Source organism: Capricornis sumatraensis, chromosome 17, assembly GCF_032405125.1.
Source record: "Capricornis sumatraensis isolate serow.1 chromosome 17, serow.2, whole genome shotgun sequence".
NCBI classification, from domain to species: domain Eukaryota; kingdom Metazoa; phylum Chordata; class Mammalia; order Artiodactyla; family Bovidae; genus Capricornis; species Capricornis sumatraensis.
In genome coordinates, this window is record NC_091085.1 from 78,415,821 (window position 1) to 78,433,796 (window position 17,976).

The 17,976-nt window shown below is 46.2% G+C and overlaps 1 protein-coding gene across 1 annotated transcript in view; it reads right to left on the reverse strand.

Annotated features, from left to right (window-relative positions):
• The window catches only part of LOC138093592 (sodium/glucose cotransporter 1-like), a 46,860-nt gene extending 36,850 nt beyond the window's left edge, over positions 1 to 10,010 (reverse strand). The window contains exons 1-4 of the mRNA XM_068989639.1: positions 9,894 to 10,010; positions 5,397 to 5,468; positions 2,389 to 2,493; positions 880 to 939 (exon numbers count right to left, since the gene is read on the reverse strand). Coding sequence (XP_068845740.1) covers positions 880 to 939; positions 2,389 to 2,493; positions 5,397 to 5,468; positions 9,894 to 10,010 — 354 coding nt within the window. The remainder of the gene's footprint in view (positions 1 to 879; positions 940 to 2,388; positions 2,494 to 5,396; positions 5,469 to 9,893) is intronic.
• Between the last annotated feature and the right edge of the window lie 7,966 nt (positions 10,011 to 17,976).

Sequence of the window (17,976 nt, forward strand, 5' to 3'; positions counted from 1 at the left end):
AAAGGCCCCCGTCTGTGGTTACCGTCTAAAGTGGATTCTCCGACAGAAAGCTCTGCCTACCACGCTGGTGGCATCGCTCCAGGCACCCCTGTGGACGTCGGCCCTGGACCTCTCTTCCCTGTCCCCTCTCAGGCAGGCGCTGACACAGCTTTGTCCCCTTATCTCTCGTGTACACTCCAGAATCAGCCTGTCCAGTTCCTCACACATCCTCTTTTGGACTTAGGGAGAACTAAGGAGATCAGCCCTGGGATTTCTTTGGAAGGAATGATGCTAAAGCTGAAACTCCAGTACTTTGGCCACCTCATGGGAAGAGTTGACTCACTGGAAAAGACTCTGATGCTGGGAGGGATTGGGGGCAGGAGCAGAAGGGGACGACAGAGGATGAGATGGCTGGATGGCATCACGGACTCGATGGACCTGAGTCTGAGTGAACTCCGGGAGTTGGTGATGGACAGGGAGGCCTGGCGTGCTGCGATTCATGGGGTTGCAAAGAGTCGGACACGACTGAGCGACTGAACTGAACTGAACACTGTTAGTTCTAACAACATTGTTAGGCTGCTGTCTTCCAGTTGTTAACAGAGTTGTTCTCTTCATTAATTTACGTCTCATTTTTTAACAAAGTTTTAAAATGTTTTCTATAAAAGCCTTCAGAGGGGAACCCTTGAATAAGGTCCAGAATGAAACACTAGCAGTTACTGGCTCCTGTTTATCCATGTCAGCTGATATTATTTCAGGCATTTCTTAGGATTTAGGGATGTCAGTACAAGAATCAAAAGACTGAGAAGTTTAACTTGTTCTCTAAAATGTTTTTATGTACAACTATAATATTTGTCAGAAAAAATACTGCAGAGCCCAGGCTAACTGATCACGGATACTCACCCCAGACTTCATGTAAACAGGAGAAAACACCCAGCCAAGAGCACAGAGGATGAACGCAGCCTGAAACCAAGGAGAGAAGAGCGATCACGTCAGCGTCCCATCTCGACCAGGCTCTTAAAGGGGCGGCAAACTCGGTTTCTGACTGTTTTGAGTCCAATAAATGCATCACTGCTGGGAACCTTGCAAACAACAGCCCAAGAATAGACCCTCCAGGAGAACAAAATTAACTTACAGGCACTTGAGCTTTGCCTATAAAGGTGCATTCTTAATTTTTTTGGGGTCGGGGGGTTGTGTTTAACTAAGTCAATTTTCAAGGTATTTATTAAAATTTATGTTTCCTTAGCTCTAGATAGGATCAAAGATAATTGATCATTAAACAAAGAAAGACAGGTTGAAAAAAATCAGAATTTAAATCAAAATTTACACAAGTTATTGAAATTAAGTAATACACTTGCTTCAGCTTTCTTTACAAAGAAGAGGTAAGCTGAATATAAGGAGATGCTAGTAAATTCTGAGAGGTAAACTGTGGTAAAGACCAGGGCTCCTTCTTAGGTTTGGACCTGACTCTGTTAGAAGTGTTATTTCTTTTTTTAATCTACCAGGAGAAAGAATGAGACCCAGAAAGAGGGAGCTTTCTGATTGATAAAAAAGGTCAGGTGATTTATATAGATATGTTAATTAACCCAAAACTTATAAATTCACTTATAATTTAGGTGAACAAACTCTACATCCTACAACAAATATATCCATATCCCACAGATTAAAAATAAATAATCCATTTTATAAATTTTATAGTTGAAACTGGTATTCACAGATCAGTTAGGAGTTTTATAGTAATCACTTGAAAAAGAACTCAGCTGACCCTGTTCTCAACGTACAGTTGACCAACTCCCATATAGGGAAAAATCTGCATAATGCTGAATCTGCCTCAAAAACAAACTGAAAAATGACTCACCCAAGGGTGAAGCTGAAAGAGTTTGGACAGAATCAGGACTCAAACCCTAGTTCTTTTGATTCCACATACGGTGATCTCTAATCAAACACAAACTGTCCCCACTTAAGTCAATTTAAAGATCTGTGAAATGAAAATACAGGTACTGTATTTACAGGAAAAGACTGTGTGTAAGTGGACCAACATAGTGAAAACGTGTGCTGTTCAAGGGTCAATTGTATACTGGAAACGTATATATACAGGCAAATACACACACACACATATACACACGTATCTGTGTGTATATACACGGATGTTTGTGTTTGCATGTGTCTGTTACTATGATCCTACCTGACTAGTCTCCCAGCTGTATTCCCACGGTCCCTGGAATAAAAACACTCTCTGTCTCTCTATTACTTTACTAAGGAGAATGAAAACCAGCACAATCTTTTTGAGAAATGAAAGGCTTGGTTCCTCTCTTCCATGACTTCCCAAGGAGTCTTGCACATTCACTCAGGCCTCTCTGAATTTCATCTGGACAGAAGTGGAGGCTCGCTGCCACCAAAGGCACTACTCACGTTCCACTCGAAGGCCCCAACAGCGATCCCTGAAGATACCCCTTTTCCAGCCAGACCCATAAAGTGGCCAGTGCCAATATTTGAGGCAAAAAGAAAAGCACCTATCTGAAAATCAAAAGACAGTTACAGGTCAGAACTCTTACCCAACTCCAAAAACCAGTTTTCACAAATGTGACCTCAAACTGAATTTCACAGTTCCTCAAAAGAGATTACACCTTGGGCAGAATTCCCATTTGTATTTTTTCTATACTAAAGCCTCACCATACATTAGAAGCCAAGTAAAAACAGGGATGAAGTGAAAAAAGCCGCACCGCCCTTCTTATGTTGCCCTAACCCCACTGACTTCTTACTTGCAACTGCAGAAATATTAGCAGGAGTACAGTCTCATCACTGTCTGAGGTTAATTTAGAAATACTTAACAACTGACCTGACTATAAGGGAATGGTTAAAATACTAAGGCAGTGAATATGACGAAGTACAGGGTAGCCTACGGAAAGACCAAAGGAGCTCTATCCAGTGACGCAAACAAGGGAAGCAGCATTTATAACGGAATCTTATCCAAACGCACTGTGTGCACAGACACTTGTGCACATGCGTGTTTATATGCAGACGGGTGTGACTCTGGCCGCACCTGCATAAAAACTACTTTTGGGGGCTGGAATCACTGCTATAGGAATAGAATAGGGAGAAAATTTCAAGTTCTATAATTGGATTTTGACTTTGTGTGTGTTTTTTTAACAGCCAGCATCTGTTACTTTCAAAATAAAAAATCCCAGAGGCATTTAAAATGAACAAAATCCCTCCTAAACCAATAATAGCTTTTTAGTTGAGTAGAGATATCCATAAAAATCCAAACCCAAATACTGTGCTGTGTTTGACAGAAGATCACTGAAAACCAAATTAAGAGAGGCTGAAAATAACAAGGCCTTTTAGGTAAAAACAAAAAAACAAAGCACTGACAAAATTACCCTAAGATAAAGTGGCGTTCAATACCAAGAGCGTTAACTATGACAGGGGTTTGTTGGTTTTTTAAAATCACGAAATGTAAAATGCACAGTTGTGTGTAGTTAATACACAACTGAGAACATACAGGTGCCAAACATCTTAGCAGCAACGAATAGAAGGCAAAGAAACCTTAGGAGAGGCACCTAATTACCCAAGTAGCTATGTTACTTGCTACCTTTATCATAATAATGGAAAACTACACACAGTGTAAATTGCCCGAAAATACGGTACATAAGTCGTGGACTGTCCATATGACATACCACTGTGCAACTGCGTATAAAAGTCTATCTACCTGCCAACATTTACAAAGACTCAGGGAGGCCTCAGGACATTATTACATGAAAGTGTTGGTCGCAGAGTCCTGTCCAACTCTTTGTGACCCCATGGACTGACGCCTGCCAGGCTCCTTTGACCATGGGATTCTCCAGGCAAGAATACTGGAGTGGGATGCCATTCCCTTCTCCAGTTAAATGAAAAGGTATGCTAAAAAGTCATCATTTATTAATTAAGTATAAATAATGTCCACTGCGAACTATGTGCCAGGCAGCATTGCAAGCAGCAGACATTAGTGAGTAAACAGACCGTTGCCCTCATGAAGCTGACAGTCTGTTAAACCAGAGTCTAAGCAGAATAAAGCAGGGGATGGCTGGCAGCACAGCGGCCAGTGGTAAGCAGTGAGCTCCTAGAGAAGGAGAAGGCAGGAAGGCAGCCAGGAAGCGCTGAGCAGCGGGGCGGGCGGGGCTGGCCTTCCCGAGGGGGGCTGAGGGCAGCCGCAGAGTCAGAGTCCCTGAGGGAGGAGCTCGGCGAACCTCTCAAGGCCAAGGAGGTAAGGAGGTGCGGGCCATCCATCTGCAGCCTGACAGACTGGCTTGCATTCTGGGGGCCACAGGAAACCCCAGAGGGCCGAAGCAGTAAGGCGGCATGCCCTACCCCTTGGCTGCCTTGTTGAGGCTGGGTGTGGAGGAGCGTAGGTGGCAGGAGGGGGTCCAGAGAGAAGCTGTTAACAATGAATCCGCATGAAGGATGATGAGAAGCGGTCAGATTTCAAATCTGTTTTCTAAACGGAGTCGCAGGACTTCCTGATGGACTAGAAGATGGGGTGAGAGGGAATGGAGACTCTGACGCGACTCCCCGTGTGTCAGCCTGAGCAGCTAGAGGGCTGACGCTGCCCTTCAGGGACGAGAGACGGCGGGGCGGGGCGGGAGGGCAACTGCACAGAGGACGTGTCGTGTGCAGTGGCTGGCAGGCCTTTCAAGTGAGGGGCCAGATGGGCAGAGGGACCCAAGACTGGAGTTTTGGCAGCGAGCTGGGGCTTGCCAGCACTCCAGCAAGTGGTCTCGAACGCCAAGTCACCAGGTGGAGTGTAACTGCAGTGTTAAGAAGCCAGGGGGGGTGGGAAGGAAGCAGCCAGGGGGCCTCGAATGAGTGGCTGGTGAAGCAGCAGGAAAGGTGGGAAGCCCAGAGGCAACACGGGGCAGGAGGGGGCCCTGAGTGTCAGTCTCACCACCACGGAGCCAGGTAAGAGGAGGCCTGAGCACCAACCCAGGAATAAGCCGCACGGAGGCCCCGATGAGAGCAACGCACACCCACGGGGCATTCACTGCCCGAGTAGAGGCATGAGAGAGAGAAAGCTGGAGGGGCAAGACTATTCTTTATTGCAGTGCCTTTGAATAGCGCCATGCCACAGTTTACTCATTAGGCAGTAACTCTGAGAATGAAAACAGGAGTCCCATCCAACGCCCACTCTGCTCCGTGCACTTCGGAGAGCAGGACGCGCTCCATCTGCTCTGGGTCCCAGACCAGAGCAAGGCTCCGCACCTCCCAGGCACCTAGAGAGCTAAGGGAGCCCTTATGCAAGAAACTGCCTGGGAGCTAAGGGAACTACGAATGCGGTGACTTTCCTGATGGAGCGACTTTAAATCATGCGGGGTGAAAGGCATCTACAGAGAAGCCATCAACAGATGCACGCGCAGCTCCGCAGGGGCCACGCGGGGGCTGCTCACCTGCCACCACACCAGGTTCCGTCCAGCCAGGAAGAAGTCCTCTACCGTCCCACGGCTGCACGACAGGATAACCTTAAAATGGGGTGGGGGGAGTCCAAGCAACCAGTGATGACCTTCGTTCACAGGTCAATGTCCTCTGCAGAGATCCCATTCCCCTCTTGGTTTTGTCTGTTCGTTTAGGAACAGAAGTCTGCCCACTGAGTTAGAGGAGGGCCCGTGGTCCCTCCCAGCTGTGAGACTGCATGGGTTGTTTGTTTGTTTAGGAACAGAAGTCTGCCCACTGAGTTAGAGGAGGGCCCGTGGTCCCTCCCAGCTGTGAGACTGCACGGGCTTTCCCATTTCTTTACACTCCTGTGAAAACCATATTGCTTCATTCCCCCCCTCCGCCCCGCCCCAAATGGTTAACCAGTGCCGTGGTTCCCATCAGAGTCTGGGAGACGAGTGGCGTGTAAATGCCGTAACCGACTGGGAATGGAGAAGGCGAACACAGCCCAGCTTCTTCCAGGAGGGCAGTCACGCTGCTAAGATTACGGTGTCCTCCCCAGGTACCCAGAGGCTCTCTTCTCCGATCCCCAGCTCTGATCCTCAGACTCGAATATGGTCAAGGGACAAGCCCAGGCTTTCCTGGACTGCCCAAAGCAGCAGGACCCAAGGATGACCGCTGGCTGACAAAAACGCATTTCCGTGGAAAGAGTGACCTTATGACAGCCATCCAGAGTATCTGCATTATAGCCAAGTCCCCTCACATCACCAAAGAAAAGCTCTCTAAGTCAGGCACTTGAACCCAGTCTCATTAGTCCATCCACTAAGTGCTAATCAAGAGCCTGTGATGCCAGAGCTGGCCTTTCCTAAGGCAGGCCTCAGCAGGGTGCAGGGACATGTGCCTTAGAATTTTTAGAAGGAATTTACCAAATGTTCTAAGATGAATAAAATCACTCTCTCTTTCCATTAGAGAAAGAACCAGACAGGAAGAGAGGAGGTCCTGGGAGGAACGTGGTTACACACGACCATGGCCCCTTCCTTCCTCCCCGCCCTCCTTCTAGAATGATCCACCGACCATGGCCCCTTCCTTCCTCCCTGCTCTCCTTCTAGAATGATCCACTGACCATGGCAGGAGGGCTGCTGGGGTGGAAGGTGCATTCACCACTTTCTCAAAGATCCCAGGCTGAGATTGATAACAGAGACAAACAAACAAATATGTAAATTTTTCCCCCTTAAGCATCTTAAAGGACCCAAGACACCAGCAACAAAGACAAGCTTTCCCTGCGGGGCTTCATGGACAGAAGCTGACGGATGATTTCAGAAAGGAGCAAATGTGGCCAATTCCTATCAGTAAAGAAAAGGGTGGTTTACTTAATAACCAGAAGAAAATAAAGCTCGGGTCTTCCATCACATTATATACAAAAGCAAATTCCAGATGTTCAAGAGATTTAAATACTTGTAAAAATCCATAAAATATTAGAAGAAATTTAGAATAATATTTGTATATCCTTGGAGTGGGGAAAACTTTCCTGAGCAAGCAGGAACGAAATCGAGATGTAAAAGAAAGGAGAGGTATTTGATTTATTGAAGTGTCAGAAAGATGCCAGTAACAGTCTAGACCAAGGGTTCTCAACCCCACCCTCCAAGGGACACCTGGCATTGTCTGGAGATATTTCTGGCTGTGAAGGGGTAGGGCTTGGGGTGCTTCTAAGCATCCTATAGTACGCAAGAAAGACCTCCACAACAAGGAGTTATCTGGTCCCACACGTCAGTAGTCCTGAAGCTGAGAACCGCTGGCCTAAAAAATGATAGTTTGGGAAAAACAGATTAGCCAACTCAAAAGACAGACAAGCTGATAAATGCAAGGTTGAACAACTCAATTCAAAAATGGGCACATGATCTGGCTATTCACAGAAGAAGAAAATCAGTGGACAACAAGCTCGCGAGGAGATGGTCAGCTTCACGGGAGGCGGAGTCTAGAAAGTGCAAGGCAAAGCTGTTATCACCGTTCATCAGCCTGCCCCCACCTCCTTCCCAAAATCAAAGCAGAAGCAACACACCAGTTCAGCGAGAGCTTGGGGCAAGGGTGTGCCCATGTGCTACGTAGCAATTCCGATTTCAGGAATCCATGCTACACAGATTAAAAGCACAACACGTTAAAAACTACAACCTGGCAATACCCTCAGTGTCGGTGAGTAGGGAAGAGCTGAATCACACACATTTGTCTGGCTATCGTACAACTGATACAGACACGAGCTAGATCTCTACTTATAGCCCAGGAGCACTTCACGTCGTGTGGTAATGGGGAGAAGCAAGCTGCAGAGTCCTGTGTATGACATGACCACACTGTTTGTAAAACCAAAATGCAAAAACTGCCTGTGTGTCTGTGGTGCTGTTTAGGCACTAAGTCATGTCCAGCTCTTTGGGACGCCATGGACTGTGGCTGCCAGGCTCCTCTGCCCATGGGTTCTCCAGACAATACTAGAGTGGGCTCCCACTTCCCTTTCAGGGGTGTGTCACTGAGAAAGGGGAGGAGGAACACATGGCCCCTGGGGATCTCGGGGGCTGGGGAAGGATGGGGAAAGAGCAGTAACTGCTTCTGACAGCTAATGAATCTTTTTACTTCTTACAATTAACATGTGATTAAAAACAATATATGAATTTTTAAGAGGACCAAAGGAAAAATAACAATACAGAGAAGGAAAAAGATGGAAGCATTCTGGACCACAGCGCATGCTTTTGGGCCCCTAGCGGAACAAAAGGAACAGCAGGTTTCCTTTGGAAGCGTCCAGATGGTTCACAGGTCCTCTGAGCTTGGCCAGACCTCCCCCAGCTGGGCCCAGAAGAAAACTGGGTGGGGCTTCCTAATTAAGGGCAGCTGGAAGAAGGGCCCCAAACAAGTGCCCACTGCCTGGAGCCCAGCCGAGGCTGCCTAGGAGGGTGCTTCTCACGTGCGAGTGTGCTCAGTCATGTCCGACTCTTTGTGACCCCACGGACTGTAGCCCACCAGGTTCCTCTGTCCATGCGGGTTTCCCAGGCAAGAATACTGGAGTGGATTGCCATTTCCTACTCCAGGGGATCTTCCCGACCCAGGGATCGAACCCTCATCTCTCGCATCTCCTGCACTGGCAGGGCAGAATCTTTAGCACTGTGCCACCTGGAATGTTTCTCATAATGGAAGCCAATTTAGAAAAAAAAAAATCATTCATTTGAATGATCTAGATAAATCTCAGACTTCTTTCCACTTGGAAGAGATAAAAAACATTCTCTTAAGAAGATGAAGACCATATTTCCATTACTGTCTGCCCACTCACACAGCATGGTGAGCCCTCAAGAGACTGCCCAAAAATCCCGCTTGGAAGGGTCAGATTCTGCACACTAAGATCCTGCTCATAACCTCATGAAGCACTCCGCTTAAAGGTCACACGGGCAGGAAAGCTCCAGCTGGGAGGGAGAGGCCCAGAATGAAATCTACCCCCAGTCAGCAAAGAGTGACATTGCCACCAGGTACTCCCGCTCATAAAGCAGGCCAGGGAGAGGCGTCTGATGGCTAACAGCTTAGCCATACCAGGACCAAAGCCAGAGCCTTCTGCCCTGCCCTCTGACCTTTTGCTGTCTGGCTCTGAGGGTATATCTTCGGGACATCTCTGTGAGTGCTTACAAGTTAAGCAAGGAGCCGACGCCTCGGAAAAGACTTTGATGCTGGGAAAGGCTGAAGGCAAAAGGAGCGGGGGCAGCAGAGGATGCGATGGTTAGACAGCAACACTGACTAAATGGACATGAACTGGAGCAAATTCCGAGGGAGAGGAGCTTGGCGTGCTGTAATCCACAGCGTCACGAAGAGTCGGACACGACTTAGTGACTGAACAGGTGAAACGTTAGCAGGCAGAGGGCAGTACCACAGACCCGGGACCGACCTATTAAGAGAACTTTACACTCGAGTATGTAAGCGCTCAATTCAAATTCAGTGGAATACTCAGGGCCCTGAAATACACGTGACCTCCGAGGTTTTGCCATCTAGGGCCTCTGCATGGTTACCCTCATGCCTCAGGAAGGGGCAGCTCTAGGTTCAAAGCTGCACACCATCATTCCCTGTGGTTACTCAGCCTCCTCAAACCTGTTTTTCCTCATCTGTGACCCACAGCCTGGTTATGCGGATGTGCCACGTTTAAACCCCTCAATACCCAAAGCGACCCTGTAGGGGCCTGTGGCCACTACTGGGGAGCGGTCACTACTGCGACCGTCACAACAGCAACTCCGTATTACACGCAGCGTGGGTCCCAGGCCGTGCACACTGGTCCATCTGACCTGTTTATTTGGGCGGGTGGGTAGGGAAGATGGGCTTGGACTTCCTTGGAAGATCGGCTGCACAGGGAGGCTGGAGAGTTCCCGGCGAAGGGCTGCGCAGGAGCACGACAAGAGGGGGGCGAGGGGGGACCAGGTGGCAGGCAGGGGAGGGTCGGGAACTGGCCTGGGGTTCCCCCCTCCCCTCCCCCCACTCCAGGCCCCACTCACCCACAGCGCGATGCCCAGAACCAACAGGAAGTACACCACTATCACCAGGACGTCCAGGGTACTGATGGAGGTGAAGAGCTGAGCCGTCCAGCCGAAGCCCTGCCAAGGGGATACCATGGTGGTGCCTCCCGGCGAGTGAGCACCACCCGCTGACCGAAGGTTGCAACGGCCTCAACGGGGCTCTGGCGACTCGGCCGCGGGGCACGCTGGGAAGGGCCGCGGGGCACGCTGGGAAGGGCCGCGGGGCACGCTGGGAAGAGCCGCGGGGCAGCCTGGGCGTTCCGGCAGGCCCCGCGCGGCCCGATTCCTACTTTCTGGAGGCCGCTCTTGGAGGGCAGCCGGTTGACTGCCGGTCCAGGCACAGCGCCGTCCGTCTGGTAGCCAGGATCGCTCTGCCCTGGACCGAGAGCTGGTCATGGGGTGGGGCTGGCTCAAGGCTACCGAGCCGCATGGAGCCTGGGGTGGTGGAGACCAGCAACACCCCTCCTGTCTTTATTTACCATTTGTGGGTTTGGGACATTGACTTGGATTTTTTAAAATATTGCATTTGAATATTATGTATCCAGAGTCCTGAGTTTTCTTGGTTCCCCCCCTCTTAAATTCTGCATCGAGGAAACTGCCTTGCTGACCTCCTCCAAATCATGGCCCTGAGTGGACCAGCTGATCACAGAGGGTCCTCAGCTCTCTGCAGTCTGACCTTTTATGGGTGATATGCGAATTCTCCAGCTGGGCCAAGCCTTACTCTCCTTGGTGTGCTTCTCTGCTGAGTTGAAGTTCTAGAAATCTTGGTCAATAATACAAATAACAGTAACAATAATAAGAGCTAACACATAGACTGACTTCCGTGCACTTTATGTGTATTAACCCGTTTGTATGCATGCTAAGTCGCTTCAGTCCTGTCTGACTCTTTGCGAGCCCATGGACTCTAGCCGGCCAGGGTCCTCTGTCCGTGGGACTTTCCAGGCAACAATACTGGAGTGGGGTGCCCTGTCCTACCCCGGGGGTCTTCCCCACCCAGGGATGCAGCTGCGTCTCTTAAGTCTCTTACATTGGCAGGTGGGTTCTTTACCGCTAGCTGCCACCTGGGAAGCCCATTAACCCATTTGATTCTCCCCCAAACCAGTCAGTCTATGGCTAGGACTGCAGGGCATGAGGTTTGCAGCTGGTCAGAAGTCTATGGCCTCAGCTTCTTGAGCAGAACTCTGTGTCCTAGCTTAGATCAGCGCTATTCAAAAGATATATAATGTGAAGCATGGATCTTCATTTTTTCCAGCTTGATTGAGGTATGATTTGCAAATAAAAGTACATTTAAGATGTACGATGCAATGTTTGGTATAAGTATACATTGTGAGATAATTACTATAATCAAGCTAATATCAATCACCTTAGCTGCCATTTTTCCTGTGTGTAGTAAAAACGCTTGAGATCCCTCTTAGAAAGTTTCAAGTGCACAATATGTTATTAACAGCACAGTAACAACGGTCCGTCTAGTCAAGGCTATGGTATTTCCTGTGGTCGTGTATGGATGTGAGAGTTGGACTGTGAAGAAAGCTGAGCACTGAAGAACTGATGGTTTTGAACTGTGGTGTTGGAGAAGACTCTTGAGTGTCCCTTGAACTGCAAGGAGATCCAACCAGTCCATTCTAAAGGAGATCAGCCCTGGGTGTTCTTTGGAAGGAATGATGCTAAAGCTGAAACTCCAGTACTTTGGCCACCTCATGCGAAGAGTTTGACTCATTGGAAAAGACCCTGATGCTGGGAGGGATTGGGGGTAGGAGGAGAAGGGGACGACAGAGGATGAGATGGCTGTATGGCATCATCGACTCGATGGACGTAAGTTTGAGTGAACTCCGGGAGTTGGTGATGGACAGGGAGGCCTGGCGTGCTGCACTCCATGGGGTCGCAAAGAGTCGGACACGACTGAGCGACTGAACTGACATGAACTGAGTCACTGTGCTGTACTTTGCTGCTAAGTCGCGTCAGTCGTGTCCGACTCTGTGCGACCCCAGAGACGGCAGCCCGCCAGGCTCCCCCGTCCCTGGGATTCTCCAGGCAAGAACACTGGAGTGGGTTGCCATTTCCTTCTCCAATGCATGCAAGTGAAAAGTGAAAGTGAAGTCGCTCAGTCGTGTCCGCCTCCTAGCGTACTTTGGGTCTCTAGAATTTTCTCCTCTTATAACTGAAGGTTGGTATCCTTTGATCCCTATCTCCCCTTTGCTCCTAGTCAACATCCTTCTATTCTCTGTTACTATGAAGGTTTTGTTTGTTTTGTTTAAGATTTCACATGTAAGATCATGCAATGTTTGTCTTTCTGTCTGGTTTATTTCACTTAGCATGATGTCCTCCAAGTGCCTCTCCATCGTTGCAAACGGCAGGATTTCGCATTTCTTAATCCATTCATCTGTTCATGAACGCTTAGTTCTTTCTGTATCTTGGTTGCTGTAAATAACGCTATAATGAACAAAGGAGTGTAGACATCACTCTGAGATAGTGATTTTATTTTCTTTGGACATATACCCAGAAGTGTGATTATTAGATCATAGGATAGTTCCATTTTTAATATTTTGAGGCAACTCCATGCTGTACATAGTGGCTGTACCAGTTTACATTCCAATCAGCAGTGTACTGGTATTCCCCTTTTTCCAGTACTTGCCGATACTTGTTATCTTTTGACTTTTTTGCTAGAAGCCATCCTAACAGGCGAGAGGTGATATCTCACTGTGACTTTCACTTATATTTTCTTGGTGATTAGTGATATTGAACATCTTTTCATATACCTGTTGGCCATTTTTATGTCTTCTTTAGAAAAATGTCTATTTGGGAGCTTTGCCCAGATTTTAATCTGGTTGTTGTTGTTTTCTGTAGATTGTGTGAGTCCCTTATGCATTTTGGATATTGATCCCTTGCTGGATGCATTGCTTGTGAGCATTCTCTCCCATATTCTTTAGGCTGCTTTTTCACTTTGTGTATTGTTTATTTGCTGTAAAAATTAAAAATTTCTAGTAGCTACATTTAAAAAAGTAAGCAGGTGAAAATAATCTAAATAATACTTATTTTAGTTAAGCCAATATGTCCAGTAATCCCAAATATTAACATTTCAATATACAGTCAATGTAAAAATTGTTGGACTATTGTATACCTATACATTTCCACATTAAGTCTTTGAAACCTGGTGTATATTTTACACTTATAGCACGCCTCAACTTGCATGCTACCTTTTCATCAGAAATGCTTGATCTGTCTTTAGATTTAACAAAATTCACAGTTGGAAAAGAGAGATTCACTTACTACGTTGCTCTAAATATACTTGAAACTTTTCCAGGAGCTGAATATAGTACCAAAATTTCATTTTCCCTTGTTAATGACAAACAGTTCATCTTTTTAGATGAATTGATTTGACTTTGATGCAAATGCCCACCAGGTTCAAAATTATGTTTTTCCAAATTAAGTAATTCACTAACTCTTGTTGACTGAGTATCATTAACATTGAATTCAGAGGCATGATATAATTTGAAAAGTGTCTCTAAATTGATCAATATCACAAAGCATTCTTCCTTCAAAATTTTCCTTGATTTTTTTGCTATCAATTACATAACCACAGCCAGTTAAAGTTAAAATCTTTAACATATTGATGTGTCAGAAGAATGTGTAAAATAATTATTATAGATTTGTATTATGAAGCTTCCCAAGTAACAATTCATATACTCAAGTAAAAATTCATATACTCAAGTAACAATTCATATACTCAAGGATAAATTCATATACTCAAGTAACAATTCATATACTCAAGGATAAATTTTTACACTTGGGTAGCTGGCTTATGGACTTCCCTGGGGGTTCAGATGGTAAAGAATCCGCCTGCAGCGCAGGAGACCCGGGGTTTCATCCCTGGGTTGGGAAGACCCCCTAGAGGAGAGCATGGCAGCCCACTCCAGTATTCTTACTTGGAGAATCCCATGGACAGAGGAGCCTGGTGACCTACAGTCCACAGGGTCGCAAAGAGTCGGACATGACTGAGCGACACAGCACAGCACAGCAAGTAAGCGTTTCCTGTTCTCAGCTGTTCAGACTTCGCTCATTCATGCTGCTGCTGCTGCTAAGTCGCTTCAGTCGTGTCCAACTCTGTGCGACCCCAGAGACGGCAGCCCCCCAGGCTCCCCCGTCCCTGGGATTCTCCAGGCAAGGACACTGGAGTGGGTTGCCATTTCCTTCTCCGATGCATGAGAGTGAAAAGTGAAAGTGAAGTTGCTCAGTCGTGTCCGACTCTTCACGACCCCATGGACTGCAGCCCACCAGGCTCCTCCGTCCATGGGGTTTTCCAGGCAAGAGTACTGGAGTGGGTGCCATCGAGTATAAGTATGTATAAATACAGACTGCCATTTTTGGACCTTCGATTATTGAATATTCAACAAACATTCCTTTCATTTCTAGAAAATCTTGAATTGAAATTGACATTACAGTAATTCTTTGTAAAACTTCCAAGATTTGACCAATGAGCATTGGCAAAATCACATCGACAAATCCATAGCCTTCTATTTCTCTCAACAGTTCTGTAAAATAGTGATGGTTTGTATTAGTTGCAAATATATAGTGAGTGATTTTAACAATTGTACCTGTCTGTGATGCTTTTCATAAAGTCTGCTATAAAAACTAAGCACAAAATTTTTAAATATATATCACAAATTTGAATAAAGCAGTTTACCTTTTGTATTTTATAATCCCATTAAATCTGGAGTTTTAACCTGAACGCTGGTAGAACAGTGTCTGTCATGATAAAAAACAAACAATACAGCAACTATTTTCCCTTCAGATTTAGCTAAAATTCTTCTTTGACAATGTCACAGGTTTAAAAGATCCAAGCCACAAATTCCATCTTTTTTTTTTTTCGCTCTGCAGCTTGTGGGATCTTAGTTCCCCCAACAAGGATCAACCCCGGGTCCCCTGGCAGCGGAAGCAGGGAGACCGAACCACTGGACCACCAGGGAATTCCCAAAGTTCAATCTGCTCGGTCACCGATTGGCAACATTTCCTCCTAGGTCTGGCTGTCCTCTGAGACAAAAGGTGTTCAGAGTATTCACTGGGCAGGGTCTCCTGTCACATGACTCGACGAAAACTACAGAGAAATACTTGCAACGTTTCAAAGTTTGAACCCATTTTTGCTGTTATTGGAAAGACCTTGTATTCCAAGGGCAATTGCTTTGAGGCTTTCATTGAAAAATCTCCCACTTTCTGCAAAATATCTTTTGAACAGTATTTTCCTCATAGTTTCCTAACACATTTCCACAACCGAAACAACTCCCTTTGTCATCTGTCCATCTAAATTGTTTTTCTTGTTGGTGCAAAATTCCAAGCTACTTTAAATCTGGCCAAAGTTACAAACTCAAATTCTGTCAAAAATCATCACAATGTGTTTTGGACGTTTGTTTCTGATTCCAGGCAACTAACTTCATATATATATATATATTTTTTTTGCCACAGAGCAAACATTTAAAAAATTCAAATCCACTATGCAGTTGTTAAAATTCCATGTTAGTGTTCACTGTCTCACCTTTATTTTTCACACACCCAATAAATCTGTCTGCCATGAAGAGTGAAAGTGAGCTTGTTAGTTACTCAGCTGTGTCCAGCTCTTCGCGACCCCATGGACTATAGCCCGCCAGGCTCCTCCGTCCATGGGATTCTCTAGGCAAGAATGCTGCAGTGGGGAGCCATTCCCTTCTCCAGGGGATCTTCCCCACCCAGAATCAAACCAAGGCCTCCCGCACTGCAGGCAGATTCTTTACTACTGCACCAGGGAAGCCCAGGTCTTCGACGCAGAAACATGGTGTCCTTCGGATGAACTGATTCCTTACTGTTACGAAATGACCCCTCTTGTACCTGGTGATGTTCTTTGCTCTGAAGCCAGTAACGTTCCTACAACCCCCTTGAGCTTTCTTTTGTTTATAGAGTTGCATGGTGTAGCTTTTGCTATCATTTCATTTTCAACCTATTTGTACTGTTTTATTTAAAGCAGATTTCTTGCAGCAAGTGTCAACTGGGTCTTGCTTTTTATGTAACCAGAAACCTAAACTCTAATCAGCGCGTTTAGGCCGCTTGCGTTTGCTGTGGCTGCTGGTGGCGGTTTCAACATCGTGTGGTTCTCTGTTCGGCCCATGTTTTCGGTCTTTTTTTTTTTCACTAATCGACGTATGTGTGTGCGTGTGTGTGTGTGTGTGCGTGTGTATGTGTGTGTTTCCATTTCACTTCCTTTGCCAGTTCACTAGCTGTAACCCCTCGTTGTGTTTTCAGTGGTTGCCTTAGGGCCTCTGTTATACACACATCTTCACCCTAAGCAAGCTCACCTTCAAGTGATACTTACTCCACGTCGGCTACAGAGTAAGGGCTTTATAACAGTGTACTTCCATCTCTCCCCCCCTAGGCTTTGCAGTGTTTTTGTCATCTATTGTTATGCATTTTGCATTTTTATTTATAAATGGTACTATTTCTCTTCATAGCTTCTTATCCTTCAACAAGATGTAAATAATTTTAGAAGTCTCTATATTTGCCCACTTTGTTACCATTTCTAGCTAATGGGAATGCTCTGGACACAAGTCCCTTGTTGGACATATGAGTTGGAAATAAGCTTCATTGATTGCAGCTGATTGCTCTAGCATCTCGACCAAACCCTGGGGCTTGAGTTATTCCCAGACTGATCCAGTCCAATCTGGGCTCGTTTGCAAGGATCGTTTCTGAGGTCAGTGTCTGAGATTCGTTCTGACCTCTTTTGAGTTGTCCCCTTTCTCTGGTAGATTAGCAGCCTGCGGTTCAACTTACACCTAAAGACGCTACAGTCTCCTTTTATTCGCTCTTGACCTCAAACTCAGTTGTTTTGAATTTCCTCGTACTCTGCTGCAAATAAAGTCAGCTCGTTTACGGAAGGGCTTAGAACAGGGCTCTTTCCTCTCTCCCCGGAAAAAGCCTCTGAGCTACCGCTCTGAGGCTGGGGCAGGGGCCGTGGTGTCTTCTCTCGGGATGACAATCCTGTTTTAGGAGGTGGCCGTCACCAGGGCACCTTTGATCTGCGTGACTCGCTTCTTCCAGCATGCAATGAGCGCTGTACAAGCGAGTCGGGCTAGGCTGATGGATGTCCTGGTGTTTTACGCGTGCAGAACCTCCGTGTCACAAACTTCACTCACCTGGAATGGAGCCTCTGCAGTAGGTGGCTAGCGGAGGCAGGGTGGGATGGAAGCCACTGAAGACCGCTGCTCTCAGGAAGATGTCACTTTGGTCTGGAGCTGGGTGGGGAGGGTGCCCTGAATTGCCTGCACCCAGGGGGAGTGGGGGTGTCATCACGTGGGACTGGTGGGGGGAAGAAGGAAGCAGGTCGAGGCTGTGATGCCCCGGACTTTCGCTGCCTTTGCCAAGCTTTAGTAGACTTTCTTGAATAAATATTTCATTTTCTGTATGCCTTTAGGCTGATTTCCAGAGACATTAAATATATAGAGACTTTACATGTATATAAAGATGGTATATATTTATATAGAAATAATATATTATTTCTTAAAATGTATATGTATAGATTTAAAATGTATGAATAATAAACACAAATAAATATACTTGTATATTATATCTATATGGTATATATTTGGTATTATATAGGATATATATTTATATAGAAATAACCTGCTGCTGCTGCTGCTAAGTTGCTTCAGTCGTGTCCGACTCTGTGCGACCCGAGAGATGGCAGCCTGCCAGGCTCCCTGTCCCTGGGATTATCTAGGCAAGAGTACTGGAGTGGGTTGCCATTTCCTTCTCCAACGCATGAAAGTGAAAAGTGAAAGGGAAGTCACTCAGTCGTGTCCGACTCTTCGTGACCCCATGGACTGAAACCCACCAGGCTCCTCCATCCATGGGATTTTCCAGGCAAGAGTACTGGAGTGGGTTGCCATTTCCTTCTCCATATAGAAATAACATATTATTTCTTAAAATTCGTATGTATAGATTTAAAATATATAAATAATAAACACAAATATATAATGTTATACATACATAACTATAAACCTATATTCATATGTTATGTAAATATATAACTAAACAAATGTAT